Consider the following 14680-nt stretch of genomic DNA (forward strand, 5'->3'; position numbering starts at 1 on the left):
GAGGAATGTGGTGGGGCAGGCAGCATCGCTCCCGCAGCAGGCTCTCCTGGTGCCACAAAGGCTGCAGGCTGGCTCCGACACAATGTGCAACACAGGGCAACTCGCAGTCTGCTTGGCAACTCCATTCTCGCCCCGCATCGCCACAGCCCTCTCCCAGGCCCCCCCTGCGCTGCCGCACGCTCCCCCCCCGCCGCCCCCCGACACAACAGCAGTCAGGCGGAGTCCCCTCCAGCCAGGCTGGCTGTGCTGTCCCCCGCCTCGCCCCCTGCACCCAGACACAGGGAGGGGGGACGTGTGGGGGCTGTTACCTGTCTGAAGCCAGCTCTCCGTTGGTCTTCCCCTGCACCGGGTCCTCCTTGTACATCCGCGTGCCATAGAAGTACCAGTACAGGGCACCGCTGCTGTCCTCACCCAGCGGCTCCACGCGGAGGCTGTCGGCGTCCAAGCCCTGCGCCCACCGGGAGCCCCCCGCCAGACGGTGACAAGTTGAAAAGCGGCCACATTGTCACACAAAACATGATGACACCCCTCTGCAAACACCTCCCTCCCTCTCTCCTCCCCTCCCACCATGCCACAGCAGCAGTACAGCTGCTCCTCCGGCCGAGCTGGGAAAATGTTACTCCAGGGGGAAGGCAACATTCGCTCTCTGTCCAGGGAGGGATTTAGATTGGCATCTCTAATTTGAATGGCCTCTCTCGTTTTAACATTTCATCTCTGGTGCTCCTGACAGGGAAGGTCTAATTAGTGCTGGCGACAGTCACGCACAGCCCTGAGAAGCTCCCTCCCCCCTTCCCACCAACACCCTTCCCCCCCAGCTTCCCCAATACACTTCAGCCCCATCCTTTCATCTCACAGCATCCTTCAGCAAGGCAGTCTCAGCTCTCACAGCCCTGCCATTACTGTTGGAGCATCTCCAAATTCACTCTTCGCAGGAAGAGTAGCCAATGAAGCAAATTTACTTAGCAACTCTCGTGCTATGAATACATCTGTGCAGGACAAGGGCCCCATGAGCCGTTCTGAGTGCTTGCCTTGGGTCCTCTGCAAGGCAGGGGAGGAGATGGGGAACTTCTGACCCACTGCACCACCACTGATTACCGGGCCTTAAAATACAATTAATAGCATCAACCCTTCTCTTCCCAGGAAGATTCACAGATCTGGCCCAGCTCCTGCAGCCACACTGTTTCCGCCTTCCCTGCTGCCCAAAGCACCTTGAGGAGGTCGAAGACATCATCCGCATCGAGGCGGTAGTCACAGAGGCGGTGCAGGATCTCCACTCGGGTGCGCAGGGGTAGCTCCTGGAAGGTGGACTCCCGCAAGGGGTTGGGTTTCCCTTCCTCCAGCTCCCAGCGGTAGTTGATGATATCCTCCAGGTAGCTGTGAAATGTCTGGGATCTAACCAAGGAAACAAAGTCCCACACACTCACTGTAGTTCACCATGCCAAAAACACCTGGTGCAACCAAGCAACTAGAACAAACACAACAGAGACAGCTAACACTTGAAGGAAAACCGTGCCCCATGACAGCTACAGTTACGTGCAGCTCTGTAACTCAGGTTCCCAAAACACAGCAAGCTTGTTGCAACACCATGGGATTTCACATTACACATAAACAGCTTACAGGACTCTGCATTACTGTTATTTCTATCCAAGTGGAAAGAACAAGCTATATATGATGCCAACTCAGCCTCATCCCCTTTCTATCCCAATGGGCAGTGCCTCGTGCTAGCACCAACATCAACCCTTTACTAAAATAGGATGCAAGGAAGCCAACGAGTCTGATCCCCTTCCACCTCTCCCTGTTTCATGTGGAGACCCTCTTCTTCAGCTTTCCATTTGCTCCTCACATCTGCCATTGTCAAGCCCTGTTCCTCTCTCTGCCTCTTAAGTATTTTCCATGTCCCGGTTCAGTGCCTTGAAACTTTCCATAGCTGATTGTCTCCTCCCCACTTTGCTGCTGTATGCTTCCCACACTCCTGTTGTGGCCCCTGTTCTCCTCTCCTCCATCCCCAAAGGTGCTGTCGCTTTCTGCCTGTTCCTCCAACCAGTGGCTCTGGCAGGACATCTGCACAGCCCAGTTAACGCATGTGGCTTGGACCCTGCCACACAGCGAGGCTCATTCCCAACATGAGTGTACCTCCCAAACAGGGTTCAGCCCAGAGGACTCTCTCCTCTCTAGTCTCCCAGATGATCAAGCTGAACACTCAAGCTCTTCATAAACACTGCTACTAGAACAATCTTTCTCATTTTCTAGCTGGGCCACACTAAGTCCCCCTTTCATTCCCAGCAGTTCATCGCATAACCCAAGGAAACACGCATTTCTTACCCTCATCTGGCATTGAGGGTAAATGTCCCCATCTGACACACATTAGACTGCTGATGGAGCTTAAGGCTAAAAGAACTCCTGTCTATATTTTAATGAGACTTAAGTCCTTATTCAGACTGATGAAAATTTCAGAGCAGGGAATGTAAAGGGGTTAGTGAGGCTGTGTGTCCTTAAATATATATTTCACTTGGAGTCCTGAGACTTGCCAGGCTTTCTCAGCCTGCTTGAGTTTTGTACCCTGAGCACAGCAAAGGGGGACCCCCCCATGCCCCAGTCATTCTTGCACACACGGGAAGTCCATATGCCAGCAAGAACACCACTGGGTACACATTCCCACCAGCTCTCAAAAAGGCAGCTCAACTTGATAGGTTTTTGGCACAAACGGATTACTCTATATGATTAATGGAACCATGCCAGCACTACAGAATTGCATTTGCCTGAGAAATTGCTAACTACTACAAAAGCTATTATTTTTTAACAAAGAGATAGAAGAGCACGATCCAACTGAAGAAAGATCATTAAAAGTCAACAAGAAGTTAGATATTAGACGGGGGGCTTCATGTGTTTGGTAAAGACTGGACATCTTTGCAAGGACCATGACTGGACAGTGACTGCAAGAACCAAGGAACAGATGCCACATGATTCCTTAAGCCATGTCCACCTGGCAGCATTCCCCTTTATCCTCGAGTGGAGAGAAGTTGATGCTACCGCCCTGCAGATCAATCCCCACCAGACTGCTTCCTTCTGACGTCAAATGCAAGCTGACCTTCCCAGAGGTATCTCCTCGCACCGGATGAGTGTTACCATCTCTCCGGCTGTATTTAACAACAGATGCTTGCAGGTACCTGGAACTAGTGCCTCCTGCAGCCTGGAGTTTGCTCTCTTCTGCATGACACAAGCAAAGCATTGGTATTTCCAAGCATCATTGTTTTGCAACACTATATTAGCAATCAAACAAATGCAACTTGAAACAGTCCCCTACACTGCCAAAGTTTAGTCAACAAAAGATTGTTTTATGAAATAATTTCTGTGCTGCCTCAAGTACTAATTCTAGTAGATACAGCAACTATCTTTTAGACACAGCAACTATCTTTTCTTAAAATGAAATATGCAGCACACAGTACACCTCCCTGAAGAAGCTGTGCATTCCCACTGTGTCTCCTCATATACCTCAAGACCCAAGCCAACTTCCAGCAAGGACTTCAACTTGGCAAGAAGTGTGAGACTAGATTCTCTTTACAGACTTTTTATCTTTAAGAGTGTTATTTGGTCACACAGTTTAAATGTTAAGATACTCACTGAAACCATTGGATTAAAACAAAAAAAAAGACAGATGTAACTAGCTTTCAGAACAGAAATAGTGATGAAAACATCTTTTCCTGAAAGCAGGAAAGCAACACCTATATTCGGATGCTTAGTCTATCGCAGAAGGTGAATGACTGTAAGCTCTCAAAGAGCATCCAAGTTTCAGCCCCTCAAGTTCAGTTGTTCAACTCCGTCAGAGCTCAAGGCAGGAGATTATTTAATCAGATCTGACAGAAAGGCTCTGGCTTTTTCCAGTAAGATTGACTGAAAAAACAGTTTCCCTAGGATCCTGAAAAACTGGTGAGTGACATGGGATTCCAGGAAGAAGCAACAAAAGTAACAGGGTTTTTACCTGCTCCTGTTTTTCTGGCTAGATGTTTTTCTACCAGAAAAAAAAAAGGAAAGGCATAGATCAGACAGATACTTTTACCACTTGCATGAGTTCACTTATCTTGCTCTACCATTCTGGCTGCTCTCAAAGAAAACTGATCCAGGAAGTCCCTCAATTCCAGAACATCATGTGAAATCTTTGCCTATGTAACCCTCATTTCCCCTGGGGACTGGGCCTGTTGACTTAACCAATTTGGTTTGAGTTTGACTTTCACGTAAGTGGCTAACACTAGAAATTTCCGCCATCCACCCAATGTTCAATACATTACAAGCTCTGTTCTCAAGAGTACTTTGAGTTCCTACCCCCATCAATTTTCAAAGACAGCTACTGTGCATTTGTCGCTTTGAATAAGGATAGAAATGAGAACCAGAGATGGGAACCAGATGTCTCAAGGCATTCCAAATCACTCTCAATCTTACCCAATTTATATTTTCCCTTTTCATGGGGGCTGGCCTCTTTTTTCCAGACAAATGTGGGGTGCTCGTCTTCAACCTGTCTGCCACACCTACGGTTAGTCTCACTTAGCCTGTCACTTAGTAAATTTCCCTTTGAAAAAGGTTTCTGAAACAGCGCCCTTGGTTTGGAGAAGAAAATCTGCAGGGAGCACAGTAGTCTGCGAGAACCCTGTCCTTAGGGTTTTCCCTTGCGCAAAGCAAAAATGCACAGGACTAACTGTTTAGCATTATCCATAAAATTCAAAACCAAGAATCAGACAGACAGGGTTCAGGAGCGGAATGACCTGGATGCAGTCTGTCAAATACCCTTTTTTTCAATCTCACTAATAGGACAGTGGTACACCTGCAGGTATGGCAAGTCCTACAGAGTCTCTGCTGCAATTGAGAACCTCTGAAAACCCTTCTGTAGGTGGGAAGGCAGAAAGGAGATCACCAAGCTGAGGACACAGATGTATCTCTTCTCCTGAGGTTCTCAGCATCACTGGGACTTGTGAAAACACTCAACCAATGGAGGCAATGTTAAGTCAACAATGTCCTTTCTCTACAAATAGGAGTATTCCCAAGGAGGATCAATTGGTACATTGTGTCTCAGGGCACATACCCAAACAAAAATCAACTCTCTCCTGAAACTAAATTGGGGGTATTAGAAACAATTTATAAAAAAGTGTCAGACCATGGGCCACAACTGTCACCCTATCTCAACCACTTCTATCTTCCCCTGCCATACAGCACAAGCATCTTACATACAGCTCATTAACCAAAGTATTACAGAAATCACCTACAAGAGGTCAGAAAAGTTACCTTAGAGTGCTCTGTAGCTGTAAAACTTCATCATTCCCACCGTCTTTCTCCCCATCCCAACTTCACTAGCACCATTAATATTTCAGAAAACTGAGACAAAGTTTCCCTCACGTGTCACAATATTCCTTGTTTTGCAGTTGCCATCCCATGTGCAAAGCAATTTGGATAGCTGTAGCAGGGAAGTGGTGGAATAGTACCTGTGTATCTATGGATACATTTCTAGTGAGCCCAGTGCAATTCATAGCCTTGTCCTGGCTGTGCTCTGAAACCACAGGGTTGTTGTCAGAGGTCCCTAACTTTTTTTGCAATGATTAGAAGGGAGGTCAAAGCTGAATTGTACCTGTGGTTGAAAGTTTTAATCATAAGTTGTGGACCTCTACATAAAAGGAAATCTGGGGCACAGGGAAGGACACGACCTAGCACATCAGTGTTAAGGGAAGGAATAACAACAGACAATCCACAAGAGTACCAGCGAGGCTGCAGCTCAAGTTGCCTGTGATCTTAAGTAGCAGCTGCAAAAAAATCAGGGCATAAAGAAGATGGGAGCAAGTCAAAGGAGGGGCTCCACTCCAACACGGGTATCAACGTCCAGAACAGTCAGAGAAATGATACACCCCCTGAGAACTCAGCGCCGCAGCCCGGCCATCTGCTGCCCGGCTGCCTCCCAAAGAGGGAGGTTTCTCTGTGCTCCAGGAGAGGGGAGCTGAGGACTCCTCCCCCCCGCCTGGCAATCCCAATCAGCAGTCTGCCTCCGCGGTGGCTTCCCCTGCTCGCAGAAGAGGCATCCTTCCCATCGCCCAGGGTTTTAATGCACAGAGCCACACTGCTGTCGGAAATAGAAGCTTGGCCAGCGAGCCCCCATCCCACTGCTCATCACTGTGCCCGGCTTCCTGGAGGGGCTCCTTTCGAGACCTCTGGAAGAGAGGGTGAAAATTCCACAGGGTTGACAGGATAGATGGAAAAATTTGGTCCGAGCTTCTGGTGAACACGCGTGGAAGGGGACAGGTGCACCCAGAGACCCCAGCCCCACAGGGACTCTGTAGGGAAAACTCAATGTGAAATGCCTTCTGAGCGAACCCAGCATCATTGGGGCTGGAATTACATGTAGACACACACCCTTTTTTTTTTATCCTCGTGCCTGGGGGAGGCAAAGCCACTTGTGCTTTTAGTTTTAAAGTCTCCAAAGTAAATCAAATCTTGGCTGGGAAACTGTAAACAAAATCAAGCCAAAAAAACAAAAGCAAAAACAAACACTGACTCAGTAAGAGAGTCCCTGTGTCAATCTGCACTTCCCGCAGGCAGGGTGCCATAGCCTGAGTGTGGAATTGCTGTCACAGCACACTTCCCTATCTGGTCTATTGCTGCCAATTTTGTTACAAGCCCCGCCCCCCCCCCCGCCTCCAGTCCCCTCAAAAAAAACCCTAAAAAAACCCCCACAAAACCCCCAACTCTATGGGAGTAAAAATTGGATTAAAAGAAACATTAGGGCAAGCCATTGCAAATATTGGAGACAAAAATCTCTCAAGGATGCTCAGATACTGCTGGCACACACAGATAAGCCTTCTGAAAGTTCAGATGCCAAATAATTGCCTGGACGCACTAGCTAGAATATCTATCACATTGACAGTGTTTTAAGTCTCTCGTTTCATTTAATTTACAAAATGCAACAGAAGAGTAAATACTGGAATGCTCTTGAGCTAAAACTGCTAGGAAAATGGCAAGCCTGACCTATGTCTAATCCCAGACATTATATTGTTCTGTACTTGAGATTAAAACCAAGAACCCTGACAAAACCAGAGGATGACAGAGAGCAGGAACAACAATAGACCTCCTCCACCTCCTACCCAAGAGTAGTTCGTGGGAGGAACATGGAAAACCAGACTGGGAGAGCTCAGTCTTTCCCTCAAAGATTATTTAAACAGGAATATAATTACTGTAGTACCTTTTATAGAGTTGGCCAGTAAGAAAAATAATAGAGGTGATACTTCTGTCTAGTAGAAGCTTTAAAAGCTGAAAAAGACTTGGATTCCCTCAGCCACCAAGCACAAGCATTGCTTTTACAAGGTTCTCAATAATAAGTGAAAAAAGACTTCTTGGGCATCTAATTCACAGCACACAAGAGAACTGTTTTTGCCTCTGTGATCTCTCTAGTTAAAAGAAACAACAACAACAACAAAAATCAAGGTCTTATCAGAACAGACGTTTTATCATGTAATTAATTTTATGGACTGAAGATATTTCACCTTATGGGCTGGCACCTTTTAAGTTCTGAATTGGCAAAAAGACACCAGCTTGGTGTTGGGAGTCACTCAGGTGTTAATGAGAGCATTAACTGACAGATGGCATTCAAGATATTTCTCCCCTCTCCAATGAAGACAGCTTCTTTGCTACAGCAGAGATCAGAAAAGCTTATTTCTTAACAAGCGTACAATGCTTTGGCACAAAGGCAAGCCCTCTAGAAGGTAATGGGAAGGATTCAGGGTTTGCTGGAATGACCTCAGTCAAACATCATTAACAGGGTCAGGAGAAGCAAAGCCTATTTCAGAAGAAAAAAAATAATGTAAGGGCCCCCATGATCAATCTATCGTGGCTTGTCACAAAGAGAAAGCTTAGGCTGACCTTAGAAGCAATATGAGTTACTACTACCAGCCTGACCTTGAGCTCTCATGTAACAATGGAGACTTTTTTTTTTTACTGTATTAATGAGCTTTCTTATCTGAGGTGGGGGAGGAAGCCTTATGAACCAGCTTGTACTTTACCTTCAAACAATTTACCCTACTGAGAAGCCAAGTCAGGCATGATGAAGGGGAGAAAAAAGATACTACCTCATCCTTCTGGAAGAGAAAAGGGTTGGGTAGGTATATTCCCCATTTCCTTCCAAGCCCTCTGTGTGCAGCTCACTCAGAAGGTGTGTAAGGCAACAGAAAGCATGTATTCCTCAGACCATGGGCCAACTTGTCATCAGGGCAATCAGACTGGCAGAGGCTCAAGGACAACAAGCACCTTGAGGGGTCTCTCCTGCAGCAAAGTGACCAAGAAGCTGAAGATCCAGGGATCGTGACCTTAAGTTTTACCATCCACAATCTGTTTCCAATTCAACTATCAGTGCCACTAGCTGCACCACTCTCCGGTTCCGTTGGTGGGGACAGAATTCACAAATCCCAGCCAGGGACAGTCTTGAGGGAAGCAGTAACTCCTGGCCACACCAAGCTGGTGACAGACCTCAGCAAGGTCCAACCCTGGCAGAGCCCTTGTGATGGAGGAAACAAACACCCAGGCTCATCCTTCTTTTCAGTGCCCTCTTTTGATTCATGCCTGGAGAAAACCAGCTGGCCTACAACTGGCTGTAAACAAAAGGACGACAGCTGACATTAACAGACCCTGAATGAGATCACAAAATGGGAAGGAAAAAAAAAAGTAATCAAACTGGACTGATCAAAGCTCCAGAGCGAAGTTTCTCCTCCCAGACAACCAAGATTACTGGAGTACAAGACTACCACGAGGCATGTACAGCCCTGCCTCTTGTCCTTCACTGCTAGCTAGAACTAGTTTTCTGAATGCAGACATTGCTCAGACCTCAAGTAATCCTGTGGCTTACTTGGGTGGTCATCACTGCACTGCACTGGCAGTGAAGGGGAGGAAAAAGACACCTGAAGAATTGAACGGGTGGATTGCAGTGAGCTCTACACACAATGACCTTTGTCTTCAGCATTGCTGAACACAGGAAGACATTCTTTCTACATTACAACCATGGTTTTGTTTTAAAGCATAAGGAAGAAATAGCCAGTTAGCGAATGTTAAGCAGTAGCAGCTCTTCTCTAAAGTAGTAGTCTAACTCCTAGATTTCACAGTCTGAAACATGAGTGATCAGAGGTTTCCACATCCATGAAAGACACACCCAAGTCTTCCACAAAAGTAAAGGACAGCAGAGTAATTTCAGCACCCTAGTAATTCCTGGTCCCTGCCTCTCACTTGTCCATCCCACAACTTGCTTCCAGCGCTCAAATGTGGCACAGATATGATCCCCAAGAATATGCTTAAGAGATGATTAGAGAAGACATCAGGGTTCTGAACCTTTCCTCCAATATGATAACACAAAGTTAGGACAGAAGGTTCTCCAGCAGAAGGGCTGCTTGATCTTGCTAAGGAAATCTAATTTACACAGTTGGATGCTGGGGAATCCACTGCCTTCCCAGCTGAATTCTTAAAGTGTTCATGTTTAGGAGAGGGAAAAAACAGCTAAGAATAACCAAGGCTGTCAGCAGCTAAGAGTACTCCACTCCTGCTCCTTGTCTTCCTCCATCTTACTTCGAGTGATCTTCCATACAAGAAGAACTGGGGAAGCTGGAAGGGGAGCTTGCAGATATGCTGTGTCCCACGGAGAAGCAGAATAGGAACAGCTATGGAGTGAGGCAGTGTCTCCAGGGAGGCAGAGAGAATGGAGAGCTGATGTGGGCTGTCTAGTCTAATAAGGGATCACACCACAGGAGCATGTGCTGGCTTGACAGAAGCAAGTGCAGCCACTTAACCTGGGTATGACAGCTGAAGTGGGAGCTTTGCTTTGCTACCCCCAAAAAAGGGGAGCATGAAGGAAGAAAGGGAAGCCACGAGGTCACCACAGCTGCACACACTTCAGGGAGGTTCCAGGTCTGCTCATCCAAACTTCTTCCTCCAGCCACAGCAAAAAAAATGAGCAACCAAGGAAGGTTCCAGCTTGGGCTTTTTAGCATTACTAGACCACACTCACGAACTCCTGAATTAGATGGAGATGCCCTTTTACCTACTGTGAGCTGATATGTGCTGCCTTCCACCCCTTTTCTCTCACACAAGGGACAGAAGGCAGTAAGTCCACCTCTTCAAAAGGGGATGCCAGCTGTAGGAGCTGAACTCATCTCACATGCCGATGTGGCAAAAGGGCATGCTCTGATCTCCCCCAGCTGACTATGGTCCACGCTTCTCCTGTGATTTAGCTTTTATCTAGCAGCCACCCAACACATGACACAGCTGCTGGGGGTAGCTTGTTTGTTATTTGGCTGAAGGAAGGCAGAAAAGCAGCAGAGATACCAGCACAGATACAGCACTGTCCTGCATTGGCCTCTTCTGGAAAGGCTCTTCCCTTAGGCTGGCAAATGCCAGGGACAGGCAGGAGTGCTGAGATAAGTGTCTATTTGATCTTCTCTTCCCCATTCACCCTGGATTTTTCACTGCTTTATGCTCACAAAACGCCAAGGCAGCTAATCAGTGCTCTGTGACCCCTGTTAATTGGGCTGTGTGAGAGAAAGGCAGCACTGGCAGGAGAAATCACACATATCTGCTACTTTGAACTGTCCTGTCATTTTCTGTCTCCCTGCTTGTAGGAGCTCCAAGCACCCTTCTGTGAGCCAGGGCTGCTCTACTTTCATCGCCATACCCAGAATCAGCAGGAGGGGCCACAAGCGTGTTGTGTGGTTGTCCTACCTCTAACACCTCAAGGTACAGGGAGGCAACAGAGGCATGTTTTTGCTTCTCCTTCCATGTGAGAAGGTGAAAGTGATTTTTGATGAAGGAAACACAATCTGAAGGCACTGATGGTCCTTCTTCCACCTCTGTCCAGCTGCTCCTCACTGACCTCATCTTGTCTCTCTGTTGCTTTCCCCCTCCCACCCCACCCCACCCCACCCCACCCCACTACCGAGCATAAGAAGTGAGCAGATGCCCAGCACCCATCTCCCCATCTCAAGAGACCAGATCCTATTTGGCCACATAAGCCAGAGAAAGAAAGCAATTGGTGTGAAGATGTGAAGCACTGTGGTTGGATTTGCCACACCTAGTGGATTTATGCAGTACCTGAAGGATGAGGAAGACACATATGGTTAACTAGATGCACACTGGGTGTGGGGGCCTGCATTTGAGTTTTAGGTAGGAGCAAGGGCTGCTTGTGTGTCTTTGTTGTTTGATTAAGGAAAGGGAGAAATAAGAATATGAGCAACAATAAAACCAGAGCAGCCAGAAACATCCCAAACAACGGCTGAACGCGCATGGTACCAAAGCAAGAGAAAGTCCTGGGAGCAAAGAGGATGAGCAGGAAGATGCATACATTGCCCAGACAGATTCATTAAATATTAATGGGATTAACATAAAACTTAAAACGTGATGACTACCTGTTTGTTTTTCAATGCTAGTTCAACCCTTCCTTCAAACTCAGTGAGTCTCTGCACAGTCTCCATGAAGGGAAGTATTTGTACTCTCAATGCATGCAAGATTTTGGGGTAGTGGTATGGACAGAGAAGCAGGATCCCCCTCCCCCATTACTGATGCTGCAATTTGAGTGAAAACTGATAATCAACGAGTTGGATAACTGGATTAAAATGGGAGAAAAATAAGTCTGCTAAAAGATCCTGAGACATCACTGTGGTGAGTAAACAGTGTTGCTATATATATTTGTGAAAACATCAATTAAGGTAGCAATAGATGAACAGCAAGGATGAATACAAAGAAGAAACAATTTGAGACAGTTTAAACAAATTGTATTTTTCCTTAATTGTAACTGCATAAATGCAATTAATTGTGATTATGCTAATTTCTACGGGCATTGCTGGGTTTGACTCAGGATGACCACGTTCACACTGGACAGTCCATCAGTCATAGAGGAGACAAGATCCATGTCCCCAGCAGTGTCAGCTGCTCTTTTCCTGCCTTGAGGAAACAATCTGTTGAGCTGAGGGAGCCCATGAAAGTGGCAATATAGTTACCGAAGCTTTACCCAGAAAGGGAGGCAGAGCTGGTATGAGAACAGGGTGGTACCAGTGCTGATGCCATCACTCATTATGTGTGAGGTGGAAAGGACCAAGGAAAGAAGCTATCTCACCCCAAGCGCCTATGATAAATTAATGATAGAACTGAAAATGTCTCTCTATCACACTTAAAGAAATTTTGGTGTCAAGCTAGCATGTGATACTGTGGGAGGATGCAAGGGAGATGTCACCTCTTGACGTGTGATGACATTGATCTTGCCTGGGGAGGGGCCAGGGAAAATGGCTTTCATTAAGCAATGAATTCACTGGCATGCCAGTGAATAGGGTTGGAAAGCTGAGGAGAGTCAGAGCCCAAGACTTCCCTATCCAACGGGATCTATCACTGCAGCTGGACTAGGAACATGAATTTTTCCCTGACAGTACGCTCAGATCAAATGGTAAGAAGAGACCCTGAAGCGCAGAGTTTTCTGTCAGGCTCAAAATCAGAAAACGAGTGACAGACGCCACTGGCAAAGGCAGAATGGCAGGAGGTAGAAGAGAGGTCCCAAGTTTCAGAGCCAACACCAGGGTGTGTACTGAAGGCTCTGGAGTGTATGTTGGTACTGAAGGACAGGAAGATAACAGTGATGAGATGTCATGACGATCAGTACTGAAGTTGGAGGTACTGGTGCACAAGACAGAGGTGTGGAGTTGGAGAGCCAGCTGAAAGAAGAATGCACTGAACTGCAGGGCGCAGCTGGTCCCCTGATGAAGCATAAGATCACCAAGAGAAGATTAAGCAATATGGATGCCAAACTGGAGATTTTACAGGCACATCAGCAGGCAGCAGGCTTGATGACACTGACAGACTTAATGGTATCAGTAAATTATGTCACTTTTTGGACGCAACAGAAAAGCAAAGAACCTAGATTCTCCTCGGAGCACATGCTCACGAGGCAATAAATCCGAGACACAGCAGTTCCTGGAGTCAGTTTTAGAGCTCAAGGAGCAATTCCTGGGCCTCAAAATAAAACCTGCCTGATCTGGACATTTCTGAGCACAATTTAACAAAGGGAGGTACTTTTCTCACCACCAGACAGGAAGCCAGATTTTTGTCAGCCTTGTAAAGGCAGGAGGGTCCCTTGGCGGGGTGAAATGCTGATCCTGAAAAGGCCCTGAGCAGCAGGTGAAACTCCTCCAGTCCCTGCATGGATGGATGCCTCCCACCACCCCTCAGGAATTTCGAGCGCTGCATTTTTCTCTGCCCAGTTCTTCCCCAAGGCTTATCAGACAGAGGATGGGAATCACTTATAGGCATAACAATCCCACAGCCAGGACAGCATTTGAAGCCTGGGGGCTTCTGCATTGCTTCTGTGTCAAGTACCTTGGCTTTGAATAATAAAAGGCAATCTCTTGAAGGATCAAAAAGGAAAACAAAAAGAACCAGTGTTAGAACTATTTATTAACTAACCCAAGAACTAGTTACAGGTTGTCAGACACAATAAAAAGGGAGAGAGAAGGATCTAGGTGCTCAAGAGGGAAACAAGTACCTTGGGGCAAGTCAACTGTCAATAAGTGGGGGGAGATTTGGGTAATGCTGGTGTGGGGTGAGAGGCCTGGTAAGAAGCAGGCTGCTGACTACTGCTTTGAAGGGTTCCGCTAGGGGAGACTGATTCATGCATGCTGGGTGCATAACCAGCACACACTGATCTGACCTGGGAAACACATGCAGGGAGAGATGTCGATGGCCACACTGACAAAATGAAGTGTGAGAACCACGGCTGCACTCTCTGCTCTTGCTCCATGCGCACACTTTGACTCTTAAGGCATGGAGTTTTTCTCGCCTTGTTTTGTGTCTTACTCTGTGTGACCTTGACAACCAACCACCTAGTGTATGCCCAACAACAGGCCACTCTGGATGTAATGAAATGAAGATGAAGCCATAGTAGCCTCTATCTCAGGAGGTATGAACACAGCCTTCTGGATGGTCCAAAATAAAGGAATGTATCTAGAGCCCAGCTTTCACCTTGTGAACTGACGTGGTAAGACAGCAAGGGCTTTGATTGGTCTATGATGGCATTTCACCTCTCCCATCAATTACCTTTACCTGCATCTAATCAGGCTTCAATACATGCTTGCCAATTTTCATCCACCTGCTTTTTTCTTTCTACTCCTGTTAATTTGATGGTGAGAAGCAGCAGATCAGCAGATCAACCCTTGGGAGTTGGAGCTGATTAACTTACAAAAGACCCAAATACATCTCCTATATTCTGAAAGAGCAAATAGGAATGAGGCTTACTGTGCTCCACATTCAGACTGGAAGAGGCTCATTACTTACTATTCATTCCTGGATCCTTGAAGAACAAGTGAAGCCAGCTTAATGCTGCATTGTTCATTCCTAGTGCCCATCAACAGAAAGCATGCTCCCAATTCATAGCCATAAGGAAACACAACAGTTTTGCTGTGCCATAGGCTCTTAGGATTGTTTAGGGGCTGTAGAGAGTACCTTAGGGTATTACAGTGATGATGAGCACTGTGGGGAAGAAGCTAGTTATTGTCTTGATGATGATGGGGAAATAGGACACATGCATGCATTATGGCACAAATCCATATGAAACAAGCCTTTATGTGCCTTGCTGCTCAGAGAAAAATATGCTTAATGTGGAAGAAGAGAGTCCCTTCTGAGGCAAAAA

The 14680-nt window shown here is 46.8% G+C and overlaps 1 protein-coding gene across 2 annotated transcripts in view; it reads right to left on the reverse strand.

The window, feature by feature from the left end:
- CECR2 (CECR2 histone acetyl-lysine reader) overlaps positions 1 to 14680 on the reverse strand; it is a 95014-nt gene that overhangs the window by 23106 nt on the left and 57228 nt on the right. For both annotated transcript variants that reach the window (XM_074826091.1, XM_074826090.1), the window contains exons 3-4: positions 1209 to 1392; positions 309 to 448 (exon numbers count right to left, since the gene is read on the reverse strand). In XM_074826091.1, the coding sequence (XP_074682192.1) occupies positions 309 to 448; positions 1209 to 1392 (324 nt within the window). The remainder of the gene's footprint in view (positions 1 to 308; positions 449 to 1208; positions 1393 to 14680) is intronic.

This window comes from Strix aluco, chromosome 5 (genome assembly GCF_031877795.1).
Source record: "Strix aluco isolate bStrAlu1 chromosome 5, bStrAlu1.hap1, whole genome shotgun sequence".
Lineage (NCBI taxonomy): Eukaryota > Metazoa > Chordata > Aves > Strigiformes > Strigidae > Strix > Strix aluco.